Here is a 24,233-nt window from a genome sequence, read left to right as displayed (position 1 = left end):
TTCCTGCATCTAGCCTGTCCAATCTCTTTAGAATTTTATATATTTCAATAAGATCCCCCCCTCAATCTTCTAAATTCCACTGAGTATAAACCTTGACGATCCAGTCTTTCTTCATATGAAAGTCCTGCCATCCCAGGAATCAACCTGGTGAACCTTCTCTGTACTCCCTCTATGGCAAGAATGTCTTTCCTTAGATTAGGGGACCAAAACTGCACACAATATTCTAGGTGCGGTCTCACCAAGAACTTATACAACTGCAGTAGAACCTCCCTGCTCCTGTTCTTAAATCCTTTTGCTATGAATGCCAACATACCATTTGCCTTTTTCACCGCCTGCTGTACCTGCATGCCCACCTTCAATGACTGGTGTACAATGACACCCAGGTCTCATTGCATCTCCCCTTTTCCTAATCGGCCACCATTCAGATAATAATCTATTTTCCTGTTCTTGCAACCAAAGTGATAACCTCACATTTATCCACATTAAATTGCATCTGCCATGAATTTGCCCACTCACCTAACCTATCCAAGTCACCTTGCATCCTCTTAGCATCCTCCTCACAGCTAACACCGCCGCCCAGCTTCATGTCATCCGCAAACTTGGAGATGCTGCATTTAATTCCCTCGTCTAAATCATTAATTTATATTGTAAACAACTGGGGTCCCAGCACTGAGCCTTGCGATACCCCACTAGTCACTGCCTGCCATTCTGAAAAGGTCCTGTTTACTCCCACTCTTTGCTTCCTGTCTGCCAATCAATTCTCTATCCACATCAATACCATACCTCCAATACCGTGTGCTTTAAGTTTGCACACTAATCTCCTGTGTGGGACCTTGGCAAAAGCCTTTTGAAAATCTAAATATACCACATCCACTGGCTCTCCCCATCCACTCTACTAGTTAAATCTTCAAAAAATTCTGTAAGATTTGTCAGACATGATTTTCCTTTCACAAATCCATGCTGACTTTGTCCGATGATTTCACCTCTTTCCAAATGTGCTGTTATCACATCTTTGATAACCGACTCTAGCATTTTCCCCACCGCCGATGTCAGACTAACCAGTCTATAATTCCCCGGTTTCTCTCTCCCTCCTTTTTTAAAAAGTGGGGTTACATTAGCCACCCTCCAATCCTCAGGAACTAATCCAGAATCTAAGGAGTTTTGAAAAATTATCACTAATGCATCCACTATTTCTTGGGCTACTTCCTTAAGCACTCTGGGATGCAGACCATCTGGCCCTGGGGATTTATCTGCCTTTAATCCCTTCAATTTACCTAACACCACTTCCCTGCTAACATGTATTTCCCTCAGTTCCATCTCACAAGACCCTCGGTCCCTTACTATTTCTAGAAGATTATTTATGTCCTTCTTAGTGAAGACAGAACCAAAGCAGTTATTCAATTGGTCTGCCATGACTTTGTTCCCTATGATCAATTCACCTGTTTCTGACTGTAAAGGACCTACATTTGTCTTGACTCAGATGATCAATTTTCTATACTGATTGTAAGAGCCGGTGCTTTCTAATGTTTTAGCTGCTCTGACTTTGCTAAGATATGAAAATTAAAAATCTGTAGATAATGGAAATCTGAAAAGAAAACAGAAGATAAGAAAAGCATTTATCAGGTCAGGCAGCATCTGTAGAAAGTGAAAGAGTGTTAAAGTTTCAAGTCAAGATCCTTATCAGTATCTACAGTTGATGCTTCAGGTATGTAAATGCTAGTTAGTAACCAGATCTTTTTTCATGGGTTTGTAATAATTGGAATCATGGAAGTGGATGCTCATATTCACGCAATGACCTGTTGTCTTGCTAAACATTTCTCCACCTCCTCCGTTGACAGCTGTGTCACCACTGCTCCTGATGTTAATCTGTACAAATGCTCACACACTTAAATATTCAGGCTCTCACATTCATACAATCTTGTGCATGTATACACAAGGTTAGAACATCTCCCATATTTATGCTAATGTATTTGCTTACACACAAAATGCTTGCACATGCACATTTTCCAAAACTTCAACATGCGCTCTTGGCTAATATATTAATCTGAATTATTGGGTGATAATAAAATAAATTGATAAGACATTATGTGGCATTAGTTGTACCACTAGGTAAGCTAAATCAGTGCAGGTTGAGGTCTGGAGGTGTGAATTTCTCACTGGTTCAAAGTTATGTTCATTAGTTTACCTCCCTTGGTGACTTAATCTTCAAGGTATGTGAAAAACCAGGCCAATTCAGGTTTGTGCTGTTCCCAGTGCATTTTTTTTAAAAGCTAACTAGTTAGAAAACTACTAGAAATCTTCCCCATGTCCTTTTATTTAAAATAGTTCTCATATTAAAAGAAAACAACAGTGTTGCCACGTTACAATCTAAGATTTCCATGTTAACTTCATTGTTAGAGGAGCAGCAGTATGTTGCATCATTGAGGAAAAGCGAGTGTTCCTAAAATATCTTTTCTTGTTGACCAGGTTTCTTCTGCTGAAGACTGGAATTTCAACAGTTCTTTTGTTAATCACCGACAGCACCAAACTGCTGGCAATGCATTGTTCCTGAAGCAAATCCAACTCCACTTTAAACTTCCTCAGTCAAAAGATCCCCTCCAAAACTTCAAAAATACACTCTACCTTTCTCAGGTTAGACCAATCACTCCAGTGTATCAGGATAATAGTGTTTGGAATATTGCAATTACAAAAATAGATTTCATTTTTGTTAAATGTGATTCTGGAAATCTTGTGCGACACACACAAAATGCTGGACAGTCAACGTTATGGGCTGAGACCCTTCATCAGGACTGTAAAAGAAGGGGGGGGGGGGAGGGAAGGCATACAAGCTGGCAAGTGAGACCAGGCAAGGTGGTGAGTGGGTGGGGGGAATGAAGGAAAAAGTAAGGTGATATGTGGAAGAGGTAAAGGGCTGAAGGAGGAATTTGATAGGAGAGACAGTGGACCTTCAAAGAAAGGGAGAGGGGCACCAGAGGGAGGTGATGGGCAGGTGAGGAGAAGAGAAGGGGTGGGAGGGGAACTAGACTGGGGAATGGAAAAGGAGAGAAGGGGCAGGGGGAGAAATTACTGCAAATTAGAGAAATCTATCAGTTTGGAGACTACAGAGACGGAACATGAGGTGTTGCTCTTCCAACCCGAGTACTGCCGCTTCACAGCAATAGGGGAGGTGACAGACTGATTTGTCAGAACGGGAAAGGGAAATCAAATTGAAATGGGGGCTACCGGGAAACCCCATATTTTGTGCCAGGTGGAGCAAAGGTGCTTGATGAAGCAGTCCCTTACTCTACATCGGGTCTTACTGATGGAGTCTTACTAGAGGAGTCTGCACTGTAAGCACAGGATACAATAGATGACCCCAGTAGACTCACAGTTGAAGTGTTGCCTCACCCAGAATGACTATGAGGAAAGAAATATAGGGGTAGGTATAGCTGTAAATTAGTGGGGACGGATAACTGATGAAGGGAGTCATGTCGAGAGAGATCTCTTAAGAAAAGCAGAGATTGGGCATATGGGAAAGATGTGCTTGGTGGTAGGATCCTGTTGGAGATGGCGTAAGTTACGAAGAATGATGTGTTGGATATGGAGGCTCATGGGATGGTAGGTAAGGACAAGGGGAACCCTATTCCTGTTGTGATGGCAGAAGGATGGAGTGAGGCCAGATGTGTGGGAAATGGAGATGTGAGTGAGGGCAACATTGATGGTGGTGGAAGGGAAACCCTTTTCTTTGAAAGAAGAAAACATCTCAGTTGTTCTGAAATGGAAAGCCTCATCTGAGAACAGATGCAGTAGAGATAGAAGGACTGAGAAAAGGAATAGCATTTTTATAAGAGACAGGATGGGAAGGGATTTAGTCATGATAGCTGTGAGAGTTGGTGAGCTTGTAAAAAAAACATCAGTAGATTGTCTGTCTCCAGAGGTGAAGACGAAAATTGAGAAAGGGGAGAGAGGTGTCAAGAGATGGACCAAGTAAATTTGATGGCAGTGTGGAAGTTGATGAAATTGATGAGTTCATTTTGGGCACAGGAAACAGCATCAATGCAGTTGTCAGTTTTATTATTTCTGTTATCACGATTGTAAGTTTATAATTGTATCTGCATAATACTGAAACTGGAATAGAAACGCAAGTTAAAGTGAAGAAGCGAAAGAGGGTTTATTGATGTTCAGTACAGCCACTGAGAACTCAGACACAGAGTTCAAGATCACATATTTGCATTTATTGGTTTGAGGAGCTAATCACATTAAGAAAGTAAATAGTAAAGCTGAGAATACCAGGAGTTACTGGCACATTTCTGTGGTAGTTCTGTAAGAATTAGAATGGTCATTGCAACTTCTTATAGTCTCAGCTTCTGGATGTCACCCATTCTTGGTAGGGCTTGATGCATAATACCAGGCCATAAGAGGAGTGCATAAGCGCAGTCTTGGAAAGCTGATACAGTTCCTTGCACAGCTGCAAGTGCATGCCGATTAGCAAGTTAAGAAATAGGACTGCCCGCGGTACGAAGGAGCACGGCAGTCAACTGAACACATACTGTGGACGGACTTTGTAAGAATGTGAATTGTTTCCCTTTGATGGATTAAGCAGAACTAATAGTCAGAGGAATCTTAAATTTTAGTGGGTGTTGCTTTTCCGTGGGTTTCAGTGGAAGTGATGTCTCTGTTTTAATCCTTCAAAATCTGAAAAGCTTGGACTGAAGGGAGGAATTTGGGAGTTGAGATTAGGATAATTCAAACTAGTGACTAAGTCTTTTTTGATTTGATAACATTGATGAGATGTTTGCAGATTCTAAATCTGGCCTCATTTGCAAACAGGTGATGCAAGCACAATGTGTAAAAACACAGACCGAATTTTATCGGCGAAGTCAGAGTGAAGTCATTGATGGGAAAGGTTTTACAATGGGCGCATTGTACTGGCAGCTCAATGATATCTGGCAAGCCCCCTCCTGGGCCTCCATTGGTATGAACCCTCCAATAACAAATGTCATCTTTTCAGCCACTGTAAGCTGTTTTCATACAAAGAAATAAGAATGTTGAAATGTCAGCTTTGTACAGGTGGTCTGAAACATTAAATTGAGTGGATATCCCAAGGTTGGATGAGTGAATCCATTTTCACAGCACTTTTCATTGTCTTACACATCCAAACATGCTGTTCAGAGAGTGAGGTACATTTTAAAGTAGAGCTCTATTGGCCACACACAGTAATGTGATAATGACCAGATAGATATTCCATTTCAGTGGTGTTACCTAGAGGTAAAGGACTGACATTGCAGCAGGGAGATCTCACAGTAGAGAAATGTGCAAGATCTTTATTCCCTATCTGTGATTAACAAGCCTTAGATTAACATTATATGAAAAATCTGTACTCTGCATTCAGGGTACTGTTTGTATTGCCAGTGTAGATTTTTAAGGAAAGCTCTCAAGTCTGTGGAGTGGGTTTGGAGTCACAGCTGTCCCTGGATGACTGGGAATCCCATCTAAAAATGCACAGGTATTTTGTTTTTCTCTTGTTCATGGGCTACTCTCTGAGATTCCTTCTTGCTAGCTAGTCTAGTTTAGGCTACTCTAAATATTCCTGAACAGAAACTACTGGAACTACACACTTATGATGATGGAAATTTGTTAAAGATTAACAAGAACTGCATGTGATATATTATTTGCTTAAATGAATAAACTATAAGGTACAGTCTAAAATTAAACTTTGTGCCACATGAATTTATGAGACTTTAAAATATACATGCTATCTTAGAGCAAGTCTAAGTTTGAGAAGTGATTTCCCCTTTGGTTTCAGATTTGCAATTTAATTCTTGTAAGCTAATTGCCACTTCCTAATAAGGGAAATAATCCCATGCAATGAAGTAGATATCTTTACTGTTTGAATATTTGAAATCAGTTCCTTGCTTTGGAATGTTGAGGTACCAGTTGTAAAAGGGCCTGTTGCACTGCTTTCATCTTAACTCAGCTCATTAGTATGTGCCACTGGTGTCTGAGAGCAGCAAGATACCAGGAAATTTCCCCTCCATCTGAGCCTAGAAAATCCTTAGCCTCAAAGTGACCTTTATGATCCAAGATAAAGAATCACTGAGCAGAGACAGACAGAAGTGTTGGGTGAAATGTGGTCTGATTGATCATGAGCAACCATTCCCACAGTCTTCAGTGAATTGATGTACGGAGGGTCTTGGCTTCCAAGTTCAAACCTCCCTGGAAGTAGTAATGCATATAAATGGAGGGCCGATGATGGGTGGCGTACTAACCTTCGTCACTAGGGGCAGAGTGCAAGAATGAGGAAGTTATGTTGTAGCTGAGGCCACACTTAGACAATTGTGTGCAGTCCTGGTCACAACTCTGTTGGAAGGATGTAGAGACTTTGGAAAGGGTGCAGAAAAGCTTCATCAGCATGATGTCTGGATTAGAAGGTACGAGCTTTTCTATTATTTTGTCATATCTGTGGCAGAATAAGCGCTCTAGAATTAATAAAATCCATCTCCAAAAATCTAAAAAAGAGGGTGGCATGGCTTTATCTAACTTTCGTTTATATTATTGGGCAGCTAATATACGTTGTGCTACCTTCTGGTCTTTCTTTCATGGCCAACCCGAGTGCCCTAACTGGGTGGCGATGGAGCTGAGCTCCACTAAAGAATTACCTATCTCTGCACTCCCGAGTAGTCTGCCCAGATCAATAGCTAATCCTCTTGTTAGACACACTTTGCGTATATGGGCTCAGATCAGAAAATGCTATGGTTTCCAGGGGTTTTCCGTTTCCAGCCCTATTGCTCATAATCACCTTTTTTTACCTACTACATACGATTCAGCATTCCAGGTTTGGTATAGGAAGGGCATTAGACATTTTGAAGATCTTTTCATTGATAATCGCTTTGCTTCTTTTCAGCAGCTCTCTGTTAAGTTCAATCTCCCCAATGCTCATTTTTTCAGATATCTCCAAATCCGACACTTTATTGCTCCTTTAATTCCTAACTTTCCTGAAATGCCTGCGAGAAATGCTATGGACCTATTTCTTTCCATGAATCCACTAGGTAAAGGCTTAATATCAATCATCCAAGATAAACTAGCAGCCTTACGACAGGCCCCCATGGATAAAATCAAAATGGCCTGGGAGCAGGATTTAAATATCTCCTTATCTGAGGAGAGCTGGGATTGAGTTCTCAAATCGGTTAACTCAACCTCTCTTTGTGCTCGCCACTGCCTTTTATAGTTTAAGATTGTTCATAGAGCCCATTTGTCTAAATCTAAACTATCTCGATTCTACCTTAGCGTTAGTCCGCTCTGTGATAAATGCAAGAGGGGCGTGGCCTCTCTCATCCATATGTACTGGTTCTGTCCTAGCTTGGAGAAATTCTGGAAAGATGTCTTCACTACGTTATCGTGTATTCTGAATCAGCACCTAGAACCAAACCCCTTAATTGCTCTGTTCGGTTTTTGGGGTGAGACAGATTTATGTCTGGGTCTGACCAAATGCCGAATATTATCCTTTGCCTCTCTCCTGGCTAGACGCTTGATCCTCCTCAGATGGAGAGATGTTACCCCGCCCACTCATGCTCTATGGCTTAACGACATCATGGCCTGTTTGGACCTCGAAAAAATTCATTATTCAGTTCTCAATTCGGATCTAAAGTTCCATAAGGTCTGGGGACCTTTTATCGAGTACTTTCATAACCTTCCTCTTGACTAGGGTTTTTTTTTCTTTTCGGTCCCTTGCTTTCAGCTCCTTTTTTTTTGTGGTAGAAGGCATTATTATCCTCTGTTGCTGAGTGTATTCACAGTCTGGGAGTTTGGCTGTTCTGACTTATACTCTCTATATTGTGTTGTGGTTGGTCTGGAGTTGCTGTTGTTTTTTCTTGTGTTATGGGGCTTGGGGAGGACACTAAGCTTACTTGTCTTTAATTTAGGTGCTTTTTTTTTGCTAAATTCTCTTCCTTTGTAGCATATTGTTATTGTATGCTTAATTTTGCACTGTTTTAATGTTCCTCATTGGGATTTGGGGTTTTTAATTTGTAAAATGTTTTGAAAAACTAATTAAAAAAATTTTAAAAAAAAGAAGGTACGAGCTTTAAGAAGAGGTTGGATAAACTTGGGTTGTTGTTCCTCCCCTGGCCATTCATTGGCATCAGCTGGTCTGGGGCATTTTGGACCCCTCTCCCAAGTTATCTTTCCAAATACACAAAATTTAAAGCTTTACCTTCGACAGAATTTGACCACCATTAAAAATATAACTCATTCTAAAGGAACCCAAAGTGATGCTGGACAGTTCTGGGAATGTTGTACGTTGGAGCTGTTGTCTTTCCAATGGGACTTCATACCAAAGCCTGTCATATGTACATAAAAGGTGTCATGTTACTCTGTTGAATTACTCCCAGTGTTATGGCATGTCCATCACAAACCCATTCCCAGTGAGTCCACCACTGACCCAGAGCCGAGGAGGGTGAAGAAGATAAAATAGCAATAATTAAAGCCTTTAGACAGACACATGAAGAGTCAGGCAATGCAGGGATATAGACCCTGGGGGTAGATGGAATTAGTTTGAATGGCATCATGGTCAGCACGGACAAGGTGCATCGAAGGGCTTGTTTGAGCACTGTACCTTTCTACATTCTTAATTGAGATGTGCAGAGTTATGAAAAGCTGGATAGACCATAAGACATAGGAGTAGAATTAGGCCATTTAGGCCATCGAGTCTGCTCCGCCATTTAATCGCAGCTGATCTTTTTTTACCTCTTCATCCCCATTCCCCGACCTTCTTCCTGTAACCTTTAATGCTGTGTCCAATCAAGAATTTATCAAGCTCTGCCTTAGATACACCCAACAACCTGGCTGTCTCAGCTGCCTGTGGTAATTAAATCCACAAATTCCCCACCCCCTGGCTGAAGAAATTTCTCTGCATCTCTGTTTTAAATGGATGCCCCTCTGTCCTGAGGCTGTACCCTCTTGCTCTAGACTCCCCCACCATGGGAAGCATCCTTTCCACATCTACTCTGCCTAGGCCTTTCAACATTCGAAAAGTTTCAATGAGATTCCCCCCCCCCCCCCTTCTAAATTCCAGCAAGTACAGGCGCAGAGCTATCAAATGTTCCTTGTATGATAACCCTTTCATTCCCAGAATCATCCTTGTGAACCTCCTCTGGACCCTCTCCAATGCCAGCACACCGTTTCTTAGATAAAGAGCCCAGAACTGTTCACAATACTCAAGGTCAGGCCTCACCAGTGTCTTATAAAACTTCAGCATCACATCCCTGCTCTTGTATTCTAAACCTCTTGAAATTAATGCTAACAGTACATTTGCTTTCCTCATCACCAACTCTACCTGCAAGTTAACCTTTAGGGTGTTCTGCACAAAGACCCAAGTCCCTCTGATTCTCAGATTTTTGTATATTTACCCCAGTTAGAAAATAATCTGCACATTTATTTCTTCTACCAAAGTGCATGACCATGCATTTTCCAATGTTGTATTTCATTTGCCACTTTCTTGCCCATTCTCCTAATCTGTCTCAGTCCTTCTGCATCCTTCCTGTTTCCTCAACACTACCTGCTCCTCCACCAATCTTCATATCATCTTCAAACTTGGCAACAAAGCCATCTATTCCATCATCTAAATCATTGACTTACAGCATAAAAAGAAGTGGTCCCAACACCAATCCACGCAGAACACCAGTAGTCACTTTCAGTCAACCTGAAAAGGATCCTTCTATTCCCATTCGCTACCTCCTACCAATCAGCCAATGTTCTAACAATGCTAGTAACTTTCCTGTAATGCCATAGGCTCTTAATTTAGTTTGCAGCCTCGTGTGGCACTTTGTCAATGGCCCTCTGAGAGTCCAAATATACAACATCCACTGCAACCCTTTTAACTCTCCTATGTGTAATCTCCTCAAAGAATTCCAACAGGTTCGTCAGGCAAGATTTTCCCTTAAGGAAACTATGTTGACTATGCCCTATCTTGTCCTGTGTCACCAGTTTACTCCATCCTTAACAATTGACTCCAACATCTTCCCAACCACTGAGGTCAGTCAAACTGGTCTATAATTTCCTTTCTGCTGCCTTCCTCCTTTCTTAAAGAGTGGAGTGACATTTTCAATTTTACAGTCCTCTGGCACCACTGCCAGAATTTAATGATCTTGAATTCTGGCATGGTGCAGTTCATCTGGTGCAGGTGACTTATGTACCCTTATGTCTTTCAGCTTTTGAGCACCTTCTCCCTTGTAATAGTAACTGCACTCACTCCTCTTCCCTCACATCTTTCAACATCTGGTACACTGCTAGTGTCTCCCATGGTGAAAACTGATGAAAAATATTCATTTAGTTCATCCACCCCGTTATTATTTATCTGGCCTCATTTTCTAGAGGTCCTATAACAACTCTCATTTCTCTTTTATTTTTTTTTACATACTTGAAAAAGCTTTTACTATCTACTTTGATATTGTTTGCTTGCTTGCTTTCATATTCGTCAGTACTGACGAAGGGTCTCGGCACGAAACGTTGACATTACTTCTTCCTTTAGATGCTGCCTGGCCTGCTGTGTTTCACCAGCATTCTGTGTGTGGTGCTTGCTTTCATATTTAATATTTTCCTTCCTAATAATTCTTTTAGTTGCTCTCTGTAGGGTTTTAAAAGCTTCCCAATTCTCTGTCTTCCCATTAATTTTTGCTTTGTTGGATGCTCTCTCTTTGACTTCCCTTGTCTGGCACTGTTGTAGGCATTCAACAAACCCACTCTCTTGTTGAAGTCTGCTATGACTACCATAACGTTGCCCTTTTGATATGTCTTTTCTACTTCCTGTAGTAATCTGTGGTCCACATCCCAGCTACTGTTGGGAGGCCTGTATATAACTGCCAACAGGGTTCTTTCACCCTTGCAGTTTCTTAACTCAACCTACGAAGTTTCAACATCTTTCAATCCTGTGTCACATCGTTCTACTGATTTGATGCCATTCTTTCCTAGCAGAGCCATGCCAACCCCTCTGCCTACCTTCCTATTCCTTCGATAACAACGTGTAACCTTGGACATTCAGCTTCCAACTTCAACCATCCTTCAGCCATGATTCAGTGATGGCTACAACATCATACCTGACTTGAGCAGAGGGGTCAGTAATTTGGAGGAAATGTTTAAGTTCATAGGACTGGAGGTGTTGAGGTGTTTTCCTCTCAGTTTATGATGGGAGTCTATTGAAAAGGTGTAAGACAGGAACCCTCAAGCCAGCTAAAGCAAGTCATGTGAAAAGAATTTGAAGAGCTGTGAGTGAGAGTAAGCCTTAACAGCTCCATTTTTAAACAACATAGACACAGTGGACTGAATGGCCCTGTGCTTCATAAATCTCCTTAATCTCACTATTGTATTGGTAAAAATTGTTTTAATGACAATTTAAAAAATCTTTGTTCTTTCAAATCATGATTTCAAAGCAAACTAATGTATATCAAGTTCCAGTTATAGATAATCATTAGACTGATCTGTGGAAATGTTTGTTCTTTTCCTTCCCAGAGTACGGTGGTAAATGGAAGATGCTTCATTACTTTGCACAGAATTTCTTTGCTCCTGTTCTGCCAGTAGCTTTTGAAGACCAAGGTACACTGATAATCTATGGAATTTCTGATCTATCCAAAGACCTCCAACTTGTTCTTCAGGTATGTTTAGACTAGAAAGCTATTGGTTCAGGTTAAGTTACTACTGGCTACCACTTTGTACATTAATCCCAGTAGAGATTTCTGACTACTTTGGTTTCTGGTTTCCTGATGTAAGATTGCTTTTCTGACTGGAAATCTATGACCAGTGGTGTACTGCAGGGATAGATGGTGGATTGTTGTTTGTCATAGATAAAAAGAAAACTTGGATAAAATGGATTCTGATTTTGATGAGTAAGTCTGTTGATGTCACAAAGTTTTTGGAGTTGTAGATAACAAAGATAGCTGTCTAAGAATATAGAGGTCAACTGGAAAATTGGACAGTGTGATGTGAAATAGAATTTAATCCAAACAAATCTAAGGTAATGCACTTTGGGAAGTTAGATGTCAGGATGACACAGAGTAAATTTCAGGGATTTCAGGAGTGTTAAACTTTATGCTAGAAGAACTCAGTTGGTTATGCAACATCTCTGGGAGGAAAGAAATTGTCAACTTTTATGTACAGAGAGACCTTGCTTGCTGAAAGTGGTGACATAGGTGGGGCACCGAATTTAAAAGTTGGGTCATTACAGTTGTACAAAACATTGGGTAGACCACTCTTAAGAGTATTGTATACAGTTCTGGTCACATACTACAGACAGGATGTGGTAACAAGAGAGAGCAAAAGAGGTTCATCAGGACTGTAGTTTTAAGCAGGGATTGGATAAACTGGGTTTATGCTGAGTATCCCCCCACTGGGGATAACTGTGTCTTCCCCCCCACACTTTGGTAACTGTCTCTCTTCTTCACACATGAGGACCTGCCAGTGCTCCTATTACTGATGGGTAGTATGCTTTTAATGCAGCTCTTGTGTGCTGAGGTCCTGTGGTGTTGTTTCACATCTCTGTAATCGGAAATTGACAGGAAACATTCTAGTCCTGTTACAGCCACAGGCGGAATCACTTTGCTTATTCAGCCTCAACCGTAACAACGTGCACTGCCTTGGAATTGAATAAGTGGAATTCATAGACAGAAGTAAGTTATTGACTCAGCCAGTGGGTGATTCTCAGCAAAGTATACTTTTCTTCATGAAGGTCACTTGAGAGATTGCCTACTGCATCTCTGAGATGAGGAGACTTGCCAATATAATGCTCCTGAAACGGAATACGTTGCAGTGATGGTTTTGTTTAATTCTGAACATGTTTGTTGTGTAGGTTCAGCTTTACCAGTGGAGTCTCATGGAACCAGCATGTGTTTTCCACACCAAACCCTTCACATTAAAGGCAAGCAGTGCAGCCCCCATGTACAAGGAACTGACGGTTGATTTGCTGAAGCGTTGTAGCTGCAGCCGATCTCACTGTGTCGTCACCTTTTACCTTGAGGCTAACAGCCAGCAGCTGGGACCAGCTAATTATTACCTGCTGACATCTTTCAAGGATGCTCAGACACTGAGAAAGCCACAAATTAATGTAAGTAACTACAACGTACATCATCACTCACTCGTACCTCACAGACAGGTAAATTATCCATTTTGCTGATGAATTACATTCAGTGGCCACTTTATTTGGTACCACCTGTGCCTAATAAATTGCCCACTGAGTGAATGTTTGTAGTCTTCTGCAGATGCAGCCCATCCACTTCAAGGTTCATTCAGAGATGTTGTTATTCACACCAGTATTGTGATGCATGGTTATCTGGTTACTATTGCCTTCCTGTCGCATTCCCATCAGCTTGAACCAGTCTAGCCATTCTCCTTTGACCTTTCTCATTAACAAGGCATTTTCGCATTCTGTCTCATTTCTTCCCCATTCTGATGTTTAGTCAGACAACAACTAAACCTCTTGACCATGTCTTTGTGCTTTTATGCATTGAGTTGCTGCTGCTATGTTATTGGCTGATTAGATATTTGCATGTGTACATTTGTACGTAATAAAGTGGACACTAGGTATATGAGTGTGGGGACATCTCAGTCAAGACCAAGTTATCCAAAGGCACCTGTCTCTATGGATTAGGACAACACTATATACTAGCAAGGATTTAGAAAGTTTATCACTCGTTAAGTCCTTCCCTGGTCTAAAAACACAACAGATCACACTCATCTGAATTAAATTTCATTTGCCTTTCCTTGGCCCACTTTCTGCCTGCTTGTAGCTGCACCCTGGCACTGTACTACAGCTGGGAATAGTGGGGTATACATTGAAATTGGAGGGGTGTACAGGGTTTACAGGATTATGGGAATGGGGCAGTGGGTTACATGGGGAATTGTGGAGTTATAGCCAGATGTGGTAAGGCATATGTGGGTGGTGAAGTATACATGGGGCATTTTGTGCAAACACAGATCAGAGTTTCCCAAAAATACACTAAGAGATTATTATATCTGTGTATTTGTCCCATGAGCAAGTTTTACATCTTGAGTTCCATTGTTTCCTAGGTCACCATAAGCCAGCAAGGGGACATATACATGATTAATCTACAGACCAACAGTATCGCTCCTTACGTCTGGTTGGATGTTGGGGACATCTCAGGGAGGTTCAGTGACAATGGCTTCCTGATGTGGGAGAAGAACAAGCAGCTATCCTTCATCCCGTGGAGTTCCACCAGCATGTCCAAACTGAGGAAGTCTCTGACCATCTACACCCTCCAAGATGTATACTAACCGTTCACATCTTCAGGTTGATTCTCCCAATAACTGAATGAACATCTGTCTGTGTGAGTAATGGTCACCACACTCAGGACACTGTTGTTAATGTCAGTTGAAATCAATGAATATTGGACTGTGATGTACATTCATTATGGTGGGCCATTCATCTAGTTTCTTTCAAGAAAGGGTGCATTCAAACCAAAGACAAATCAGGAAGTCAGGATTGAAACTTTCAACTCAGGATCTTTTGATAACTTTTAATAATTTGGATTTGACTCCTGCCAGAATAACAAACATTGCTGTGGTCTCTCTGATTTTGACAATATTGCAACATACCTTTATTGATACAACTTCTATGCTGCAGAATTTTTGCTCACTTCTGTATTATTGGTTGAAGCCCATCTCAGAAATATTATTATACTTTTTATAAATCTGTGCTTCAATTTTGTTCATATGTGGCCTCTCTGAATGGGTGAACTAAGGCAACATCATCGCCAGAATTCATGAATTTTCGGATCAAACTAATTGTTTAAAAAGACAATATTTAATTTGAAAATATTGAGGAAGAATTTGTTTTCTCATGTTAACAGTTCTGCAAATCTAATTTCATTTCAAGGATGCACTGATTAAATTTATATTTACATATTCATATTGAGCATCATGGTGTATAGAAATCTTGCTTATTGAAATATACCTAATGAATTGGAGGGCTTGAGGAGAGTATGGATAGTCTGGGACTGCTTTCACTGGAGTGAAGGAGGCTAAGGGATGACCTTATAGAAGTTTATAAAATCATGAGGTGGATTATCAGTCATTAGTCTGAAATGTGTGTCAGGGCCCAGAGTATAGCAAGGGTAAGGGGCCAGGATCTGGAACAGGCACCTGGAATTTGCCAGGGTGGGTGGTGCATGTGGTGACAACCAGAATTGGGATCCTGAGATCATAGATTCCTGCCCCCTTTAAACTCACCAAGTTCACTGGAAAATTTATTAGTGAAATGTAAAGAACATGAAATAAACTGTGTATTAATAGAATAAGGTCAATTTGTCTGGAAATCTACCGGCAATCCCAGGCATTCTGAATTATTTTAATTTTTATCCCCTGTAGTAGTTTCCTCTAGTGTAGTGTTAACTTCGTTCATCACAATGGCAAGTCATGACTTTACTACTTGGTATGTATCTGAATACTTCACTCCCAAAAGAACACAGTTTATTTGAATTATAGGTTATACAGCATGGAAACAGTTCCGTTTGGCCCAACCTGTTTATTCCAACCAAGATTCCATTCTAAACTAATCCCGTTTGACCAATGGCTTTCTAAACCGTTCCTGTATGTTATGAAAGTTGTTAATGTATTTATCTCAATCACTTCCTCTAACATCTCATTCCAAATACTCAGTGAAAATGTTGCCTCTCAAATTAATTTTAAATCTTTCCTCTCTCACCTTAAAATTTTCCATTTTTTGTTCCCATATCTTGGGAAAAAGATTGTGTGCATTCATCCCATCAATGCCCCTCATGATTTTATACACCTTTATAAGGTCACCCCTCAGATCCTATGCTCCAGTGAAAGAAGTTCTAACCTGCTCAACTGCCCTTTATAACTTAGTCCGTCTAGACCCGTCAACATCCTCATGGAGCTCCTCTGTATTCTTTCCAGCTGAACACAGTATTGAAATGCAGCCTCACCAATGTCTTGTGCAGCTGCAACATAACATCCCAACTTCTATACTCAGACTGATGAAGGCCAACGTGCCAAAAGTTTTCCTTCATCATGTGACACCACATTCAGAGAACTAGGTACTTTTAACTGCCTGGTCTCTCTGTTCTACAACCTTCCCCAAGGCCTGACTGTTCTTCGCGAAAGTCCAACATTGATACAGGCATTCCTCGGGTTACGAACGAGTTCCGTTCCTGAGTCCGTCTTTAAGTTGGATTTGTATGTAAGTCGGAACAGGTACATCCGGTATTATTTAGCATCAGTTAGTCAAACGTTTGTCTTAGTATATAGTATATATTTGACCTTTCTATGCATATAAAACACTTAAGAAACATATGTATTTCAATAATTAAACCACTGCATTGCTAGTAATAATTGTAGCTTTTATCAGGGCAGGGCCTTTCACATGCTCTATTATTCACTTTATCCTTTACCTGTATCCTTTAAAGTTGTTCTGATCGTTGACCGACTGTAGCCTAACGCGTTTCCAATGACTGATGGCATTTCACCTCTTTCCAATCGCTTTATTATTTCCAGTTCATTTTCAGTCGTGATCGCTTTCCGTCAACGGAACAGTAAAATGCAGATTCAGCAGCAGCCACAGATCCTCTGCTGCCCCAGGTCCTGAAGTCCACCCACACTGAGACAGGTTAAATGGGACAAGTGGGGGCGGTGCTGACTGGAAAAGGGGGATGTCAAGGTGAATCTTGCTAAGAAATATTTAAGCCAAATGCAAAGTTATTTCTCAACACAGTGTTAACGGCAATGACTTAAAATGGCGGACGGTGTCATGATCCGATTTAAAATGGTGGACGGCGTTCTCTTCCCTATGTTCGTAAGTACGAGTTGTTTATAAGTCAGACGTTTGTAACTCGGGGACCACCTATATGTCATTCCAAAATGCATCATGTCGTACTTTGCTGAATGAAACCCCATTTACCATTCCTCAGCTCACTTGCCCAGCTAATCAGGATCCCACTGTAAATCCTGATGCCAAACGTTTGTTTGTTCTGCTTAAAATATATGAAATAGTAGGAAAAGCCAAATCAGTTGCTTGTGTCTGCTCCACCATTCAAAAATATCATGATTGCCATTTTCCTGAACTAACTATATTTTTTGATTCCATTAATATGTATGATCTGCTTTGGATACACTCAATGCCTATGCCTCTCTCAACTTGAGAATTCCATGATTCACCACCATCAGGTAAAGAAATTTGTTCCTATCTTAGTCCTGAATCTTGAATGGCTGACCACGTCTTTCTGAGACAGTGACCCTGTTTCTGGACTCCCCACCAAAGCAACGACAGCACCAGCTCCAAACCCTGTAAGAAATTAATACGTTTCAATAAAATCATCTTTTACTCTTCTTAAACTCATAGCGCCTGGTTCCAATCTGTTAAATTGTCCTCACAATACCAGGAGCCAATTTGATGACCTTTACTGCACACACGTCTGCTATGCTTTAGAGGAGACCAGTCTTGTCAAGCCAGAGCAGTGTACCTGCAACAAAGGCCAACACAGCAATTACTTTTCTGCTGGTTAACTGTCGATGATCAATCTACAAGGATGTTAATCACTGAGAGGGGTTCTGAAGTGGCTTGGACCTTAAACATTAACTCGATTTCTCTCCACAGGTGCTGCTTGAACTGCTGGACATTTCCAGCATTTTATTTTGCTTTAAAGATTTAAACAATCCTGAGACTTGTGCAGATCCTCAAACCCAAGTTCAGAAATGAAGATTGCTATAGTCATTGATTGGTTTTAATTGTTTATTTAAAAAAAGCTTATCATTTCAAAGTACCTATTTCAAGCAAAAATATAAATTTTGGAACTCCTGCTGCTGGCAGTATTTACAGGATCAGTTTGGAATGTGTAAATGATTAATGGTGAGCTGCTCCTGTATGAAAACTCCAGTTCTTTATAAAGACAATCTGCAGTTTGGCTCATCAAGAATCCAGAACCCCCAATACACACTAGTTCTTAGCAGAAATAAACAGCTCCAAGGAAGGTGACGGAGGAGAGACCCAAAGGCGAGACTTTGTTTAGCAGATCTGTGTACAGTGCTCTCACAAAATCCAGAGCAGAGGTTCCCAACCCAGGGTCCACGGACCCCTCAGTTAATGGTAGGGGCCTATGGCAAAAAAAGAGAGGTTGCCAACCCCGGCTCTAGAGCCAATGACGTTTCTGAAACAGACACTGTTGTAATACAGGAACTACTGCGGTCAAAGCATGCACAGCAAGATCCCAGAAACAGTGCTGTGATAGCGACCACATTGTCTGTTTTAGATCTTGGCAGGAGACTGAGAAAGTCTCCTCTGATCTCTGCAACAGTACCCCAGAAACTTGTGCATCTGCCAACACCTTGGTACACCCTCAGTACTGCACTGGGAATGACAGACTGCCTTCTGCACCCAGGTTGTAGGATGGAAATATTGGCAGCCTCAGTAATATGTTGGCCTGAACATATTTTAAAATAAAAATAATAATAAAGCTGAGTGTGCCGGGTATATTCCATAGTTTTGAGAACTTAATTAATTTGAAGCACTGGCTTTCAGATATTTAAAATAATTATGCCTTAAGGCAATAATCAAACTGAAACCACAGTGACGGTCTGGGTTTGAATAGAATTTCTCTCATTCCAGTAAGTTCAGGTAATTGGTGGAGATTAGCTTGTTGGCCACTTGTCAGGGCTCACATTTTCAAAGAAGTTTCGTTGTTGAAAGACTCCGATGTCAGATGGCTGAGTTTCCTAAATGAGGTTTCCACACCGCTGTCGTACACGCTGTCACAGTCCTGGGACTTGGCGTCAACCTGTAAAGCTGGGTGAGAGCAGTGAGAGGTTTCAATTCTTTACTTGAAAGCCTGTGCAAAAACTCAACACCTTTAATTGTTCTGATTTAGTAGAATACGATTAACATTTCGACTCATCTTGAATCAAAAACCAGTGATTATTTTAAACACGCTGTTCTCAATTTGATGCAGAATCAGAATCAGGTTTATTATCACTGTTGTGACATGCGTTGTTTGTGGCAGCAGAACAGGGCAATATATAAATATGCTTTAAAATATAAGAAAAAATATACACATTAAATAAGTAGTACAAAAAGAGAACAAAAATGGTGAGGTAGTGTTCATGGGTTCATTGTCTGTTAAATTTGATAATGAAGAGGAAGAAGCTGTTCCTAAAATGTTGAGTGTGTGCATTCTTAATTTTTGTTAAAAATCTTTTAGGATGCAAGTATTCCTACTAATGATGATCTGAGACAAGTGTTAGGGATGATAAACTATTCACTGTTAAGAGAATGCAGCGGTCAGCACTTGATGGAACGCTGCACACAAGATTTATACAGCCTGTGATTAAAACCTGATCACTGAAGATCCCTTCCTTTCCTGTGATATCAGCTGTCCATGGCACAGAAAAATCAGTATTAACCCTGCTGCAGGAAAGTTTTAGTTCTTTTCACAAACTTACTTAAAGTCAAAGTAAATTTATTATCAAAGCATGTATATGACTATACTACTCTGAGATTCATTTACTTGCAGGAATTCACATGAGCAAAGACTGAGAAGCAACCGATGTGCAAAAGACAAGCTGCAAATACACACACAATAAATAAATAAATAAATACTGAGAACATGAGTTGATATAATCACAGACAGGAATTTGTATACTTTGGAAAGAAAACAACAGATCTTGCTTTTTTGTAAAAAACATAGCGTTGGGGAAGGAGTAGTGCTTGATAATTGTTCCTTTACTGCCAGGAACTGGGTTTGTATCGATTACAACCTGAGAGAATAAAATGCCCTCTTCCTGGATCCAACCCCAGCCAGGAGATCTCTTAACAGGAGAACCAATAAGAGAAGTTCAGCAGAATGACTGTAATGAGAGGGATTGCCATTGACAAAGGCGTGGTTGCAGCACAGGAAAGGAAGGTTTATTTTGTATCAAAGCCAGTGATTATACATCACTGATTTGATAAACATTTCAATGAATCAGCTGTGGAGTTTTCACTGTTCGTCACTGAACATGTTATGATTGAACTGTAAAAATGGAGGGAATGAAGGGGATAGGGTAGTTAACAGGAGGAATTCAGTGTGATTCAGGTTAAACAAGTAAATTTTTGGAAAAGCAGAGATGTTTAATGAATTGTAGGAAAATACTTCAGCCCAGCAGTCTCTATTCTTCAGCAGGGATAATTCCCAGTAGATTTCTGTAATAATTTACCAAGTGTTTGGTGGGGTGGGGTTGGTCAGACAGCTTAAAATACAGTAGACAATTAAACCCTAGTATTGTCAGCAAACCTGCTGAGAAAGCAAAAACCTACAGATACTAAAGTTCTGCGATAAACAGAGAGAAGGGCAGTGTTGATGCTTCAGGTCAGTGACTCACCAACAGTGCCTTTGGTGTTTGGTGGACTATAACCCCCACCTGAATTTCCCCTTAGAGATATGTGGCCTCTGGTCTCCAGGTCCCTCAACTCCACACAGTCCTCCCCAAGAACCACAGGCAGGACTATACCAGGAAACTCTTGTTTTCACTTGAACCTGTCATACACAGCAGCTTTCTTCTCTCCTTAATGCCATAAATTCTCAACCAGCCCCATCCCACTTCTGTTGGATGCCTCTGATACTCTCCCCACCCTTTGACAGCCCAACCATGCTACCTCCATCATGGAGACCCACCATCACCTGCACTTCCATCCCACATCAGGAGGCTGTGATAGCCTCCATTTCTTCCTTGAACAGAGTTCTGGCTACTACCCCCAGCTCCCTCAAAAAAACATGCTTAGCTGACATCAGTGAATGATTCCTATGTCTCTAGATCAAGGTGTTGATGGGAGAAATTGTATGGGCTCAAGCCAAAGCCATCTCTTAGCAACATGCACAAAATGAGCTCAGTCTCTACCCTCACCTATCAGAAACACAGAAAACCTACAGCACAATACAGGCCCTTTGGCCCACAAAGCTGTGCCAAACATGTCCTTACCTTAAAGCTACCTATGCTTATCCATAGCCCTCTAATTTTCTAAGCTCCAAGTAGCCATCCCCAGGAGTCTCTTAAAAGACCCTATGTTTCCTCCTCCACCACCGCTGCTAGCAGCCCATTCCACGCACTCACCACTCTGCGTAAAAAAAACTTACCCCTGACATCTCCTCTGTACCTACTTGTAAGCACCTTAAACCTATACCCTCTTGTGCTAGCTCTGGGAAAAAGCCTCTGACTATCCAAATGATCAATGCCTCTCATTATCTTGTACACACCTTATCAGGTCACCTCTCATCCTCCATTGCACTAAGGAGAAAAGGCCGAGTTCACTCAACCTATTCTCATAAGGCATGCTCCCCAATCCAGGCAACATCTTTGTAAATCTCCTCTGCACCCTTTCTATGGTTTCCACGTCCTTCCTGTAGTGAGGCGACCAGAACTGAGCACAGTACTCCAAGTGGGGTCTGACCAGGGTCCTATATAGCTGCAACATTACCTCTCGGCTCTTGCACCATATGCCTTCTTAACCACAGAGTCAACCTGAACAGCAGCTTTGAGTGTCTTATGGACTCGGACCCCAAGATCCCCCTGATCCTCCGCACTGCTAAGAGTCCTGCCATTAATGCTATATTCTGCCATCATACTTGACCTACCAAAATGAACCACCTCACACTTATCTGGGTTGAACTCCATCTGCCACTTCTCAGCCCAGTTTTGCATCCCACCAATGTCCCGTTGTAACCTCTGACAGCCCTCCACACTATCCACAACACCTCCAAGCTTTGTGTCATCAGCAAACTTGCTCACCTCCTCATCCAGGTCATTTATAAAAATCACAGAGAGTAGGCATCCCAGAACAGATCCCTGAGGCAAACCATTGGTCCAGAATGTGACCTGTTTACAACCACCTTCCGTGGGCAAGCCAGTTCTGGATCCACACAGCAATGTCCCCTTGGATCCCATGCCTCCTTACTTTCTCAATAAGTCTTGCATGGGGTATCTTATCAAATGCCTTGCTGAAATCCGTATACACTACATCTACAGCTCTTCCTTCATCAATGTATTTAGGCACATCCTCAAAAAATTCAATCAGGCTCGTAAGGCATGACCTGCCTTTGACAAAGCCATGCTGACTATTCCTAATTATATTATGCCTCTCCAAATGTTCATAATTCCTGCTCTCAGGATCTTCTCTATCAACTTACCAACCACTGAAGTAAGACTCAATGGACAATAATTTCCTGGGCTATCCCTACTCCCTTTCTTGAATAAGAGAACAACAATAACCCTCCAATCTTCCGGAACTTCTCCTGTCCTCATTGATGATGCAAAGATCATCGCCAGAGGCTCAGCAATCTCCTTCCTCGCTTCCCACAGTAGCCTGGGGTACATCCTGTCTGGTCCCGGTGACTTATCCAACTTGATGCTTTCCAAAAGCTCCAGCACATCCTCTTCCTTAATATCTATATGCTAAAGCTTTTCAGTCCGCTGCAAGTCATCCCTACAATCACTAAGATCCTTTTCCAAAGTGAATACTGAAGCAAAGTATTCATTAAGTACCTCTGCCTTCTCCTCCGGTTCCATACACACTTTTCCATTGTCACACTTGATTGATCCTATTCTCTCACATCTTATCCTCTTGTTCTTCACATACTTTTAGAATGCCTTGGGGTTTTCCTTAATCCTGTCCACCAAGGGCTTCTCATGACCCCTTCTGGCTCTCCTAATTTCATTCTTAAGCTCCTTCCTGCTAGCTTTATAATTTTCTAGATCTCTATCATTACCTAGTTTTTTTGAACCTTTCCTTCTTGACTAGATTTACAACAGCCTTGGTACACCACGGTTCCTGTATCCTACCATCCTTTCCCTGTCTCATTGGAATGTACCTATGCAGAACACCACGCAAATATCCCCTGAACATTTGCCACATTTCTTCTGTATATTTCCCTGAGAACATCTGTTTCCAATTTATGCTTCCAAGTTCCTGCCTGATAGCCTCATATTTCCCCTTACTCCAGTTAAACCTTTCCCTAACTTGTCTGTTCCTATCCTTCTCCAATGCTATGGTTAAGGAGATATTCTTGATACACCAGTGACTACGTCGGTATGGCTTCATGCACTTACTTCAAAATTATATCACTTTGTAGCCAATTTCCACCCTGCTTTCCCCATTGTACAGGCTATCTCCCTCTCTCCCCTTACCTTATCTTTTTCCTAGACCCCTCTTCCACCTTCACTCATACTACTTTCCCAGAGGTGCCACACCTGTCCTTTCACCTCTTTTCTTCCACTAAAACATTAACTCTGTCTGTATCTCCACAGATGCTGCCTGACCTGCTGTGTGTTTCCAGCATTTACTGTTTTTATTTCAGATATCCAGAAGTTTTCTAGATTTTTAAATCACATTAGAGGCTACTGTTAAAACACATCCATAAGGATGCCAGGCATAACAAAGATGCAGTTAATAATGGGTTGCACTGAACAGTTCAGCTGTTTCTGTTGAGCCAATAAAATCTTCCATCAAGCTACATTAAAGGAATCTGGGCAGGGAAGCAGTCCCGATCAGAGCTTGGTTCAGAGGAGGAAAGAGAGGTGGTTTCTGGAGGGAGTCCAGGCAGTTCAAAACACAGTATCAATGGAAACAGAATGTTGGGGATGATGACTGAAGGATAGATGAAGAATGAGGAAATGACGAGATGGAATCTCTGAGCATAGGGGTTCGACTGGATTACAGAATTAGGATAGGGGTGTGATTTCTGATTTCCCCTTTCCCCACTGAAGTTAACTTTGGAAATATTCAGTGGTCTTTTCAATCATAAACCAGTTTAATAGAACATAAAGCATTAAGCACAGTACAGGCCCTTCAAGCCCATGATGCTATGCCAACCTTTTAACCTACTCCAAGATCAATGTAACCCTTCCCTCACACATGCCCCCCCCCCTCTATTTTTCTTTCATTCATGTGCCTAAGGGTCTCTTAAGCAATGTTAGTGCTTAAAGGAGGTGAGGGGTTGAAGGAGAAAGGTTTGATCTGGTGTTCAGTAATTAAAGGGGATCATTCAGAATACTCAACACACAAGTGAAGGTGGTTTGCTTACTGTTTTGCTCAGCAAGGGATGATGAATTCAACTCTTCATTCACTTTTGTGGTTGCTGATTTGGCCATTGCTTTACCAAGTACTGCCACTGCTTCTCTGTAACCCATGGTCTTCAGTGATTCCAGAATCTCCAACTGTGTACCACCAGATACCTGCATTGTGCAAGGAGATTAACAAGGGTCAA

The 24,233-nt window shown here is 41.3% G+C and overlaps 2 protein-coding genes across 7 annotated transcripts in view; one reads left to right on the top strand and one right to left on the bottom strand.

Annotated features, from left to right (window-relative positions):
* Positions 1 to 14,899, top strand: part of manba (mannosidase, beta A, lysosomal) — a 75,155-nt gene extending 60,256 nt beyond the window's left edge. For all 3 annotated transcript variants that reach the window (XM_059965522.1, XM_059965521.1, XM_059965520.1), the window contains 5 exons: positions 2,467 to 2,631; positions 4,810 to 4,954; positions 11,485 to 11,627; positions 12,818 to 13,072; positions 14,035 to 14,899. In XM_059965522.1, coding sequence (XP_059821505.1) covers positions 2,467 to 2,631; positions 4,810 to 4,954; positions 11,485 to 11,627; positions 12,818 to 13,072; positions 14,035 to 14,259 — 933 coding nt within the window. In that variant the 3' untranslated portion in view covers positions 14,260 to 14,899. The remainder of the gene's footprint in view (positions 1 to 2,466; positions 2,632 to 4,809; positions 4,955 to 11,484; positions 11,628 to 12,817; positions 13,073 to 14,034) is intronic.
* Positions 14,900 to 17,706: 2,807 nt separating this feature from the next.
* LOC132391842 (nuclear factor NF-kappa-B p105 subunit-like) overlaps positions 17,707 to 24,233 on the bottom strand; it is a 124,736-nt gene continuing 118,209 nt past the window's right edge. For all 4 annotated transcript variants that reach the window (XM_059965518.1, XM_059965516.1, XM_059965517.1 and 1 more), the window contains exons 23-24: positions 24,051 to 24,201; positions 17,707 to 18,784 (exon numbers count right to left, since the gene is read on the bottom strand). In XM_059965518.1, the coding sequence (XP_059821501.1) occupies positions 18,657 to 18,784; positions 24,051 to 24,201 (279 nt within the window). In that variant the 3' untranslated portion in view covers positions 17,707 to 18,656. The remainder of the gene's footprint in view (positions 18,785 to 24,050; positions 24,202 to 24,233) is intronic.

This window comes from Hypanus sabinus, chromosome 3 (genome assembly GCF_030144855.1).
Source record: "Hypanus sabinus isolate sHypSab1 chromosome 3, sHypSab1.hap1, whole genome shotgun sequence".
Taxonomy (NCBI): domain Eukaryota; kingdom Metazoa; phylum Chordata; class Chondrichthyes; order Myliobatiformes; family Dasyatidae; genus Hypanus; species Hypanus sabinus.
This window is presented reverse-complemented; position numbering and strand designations above follow the sequence as displayed.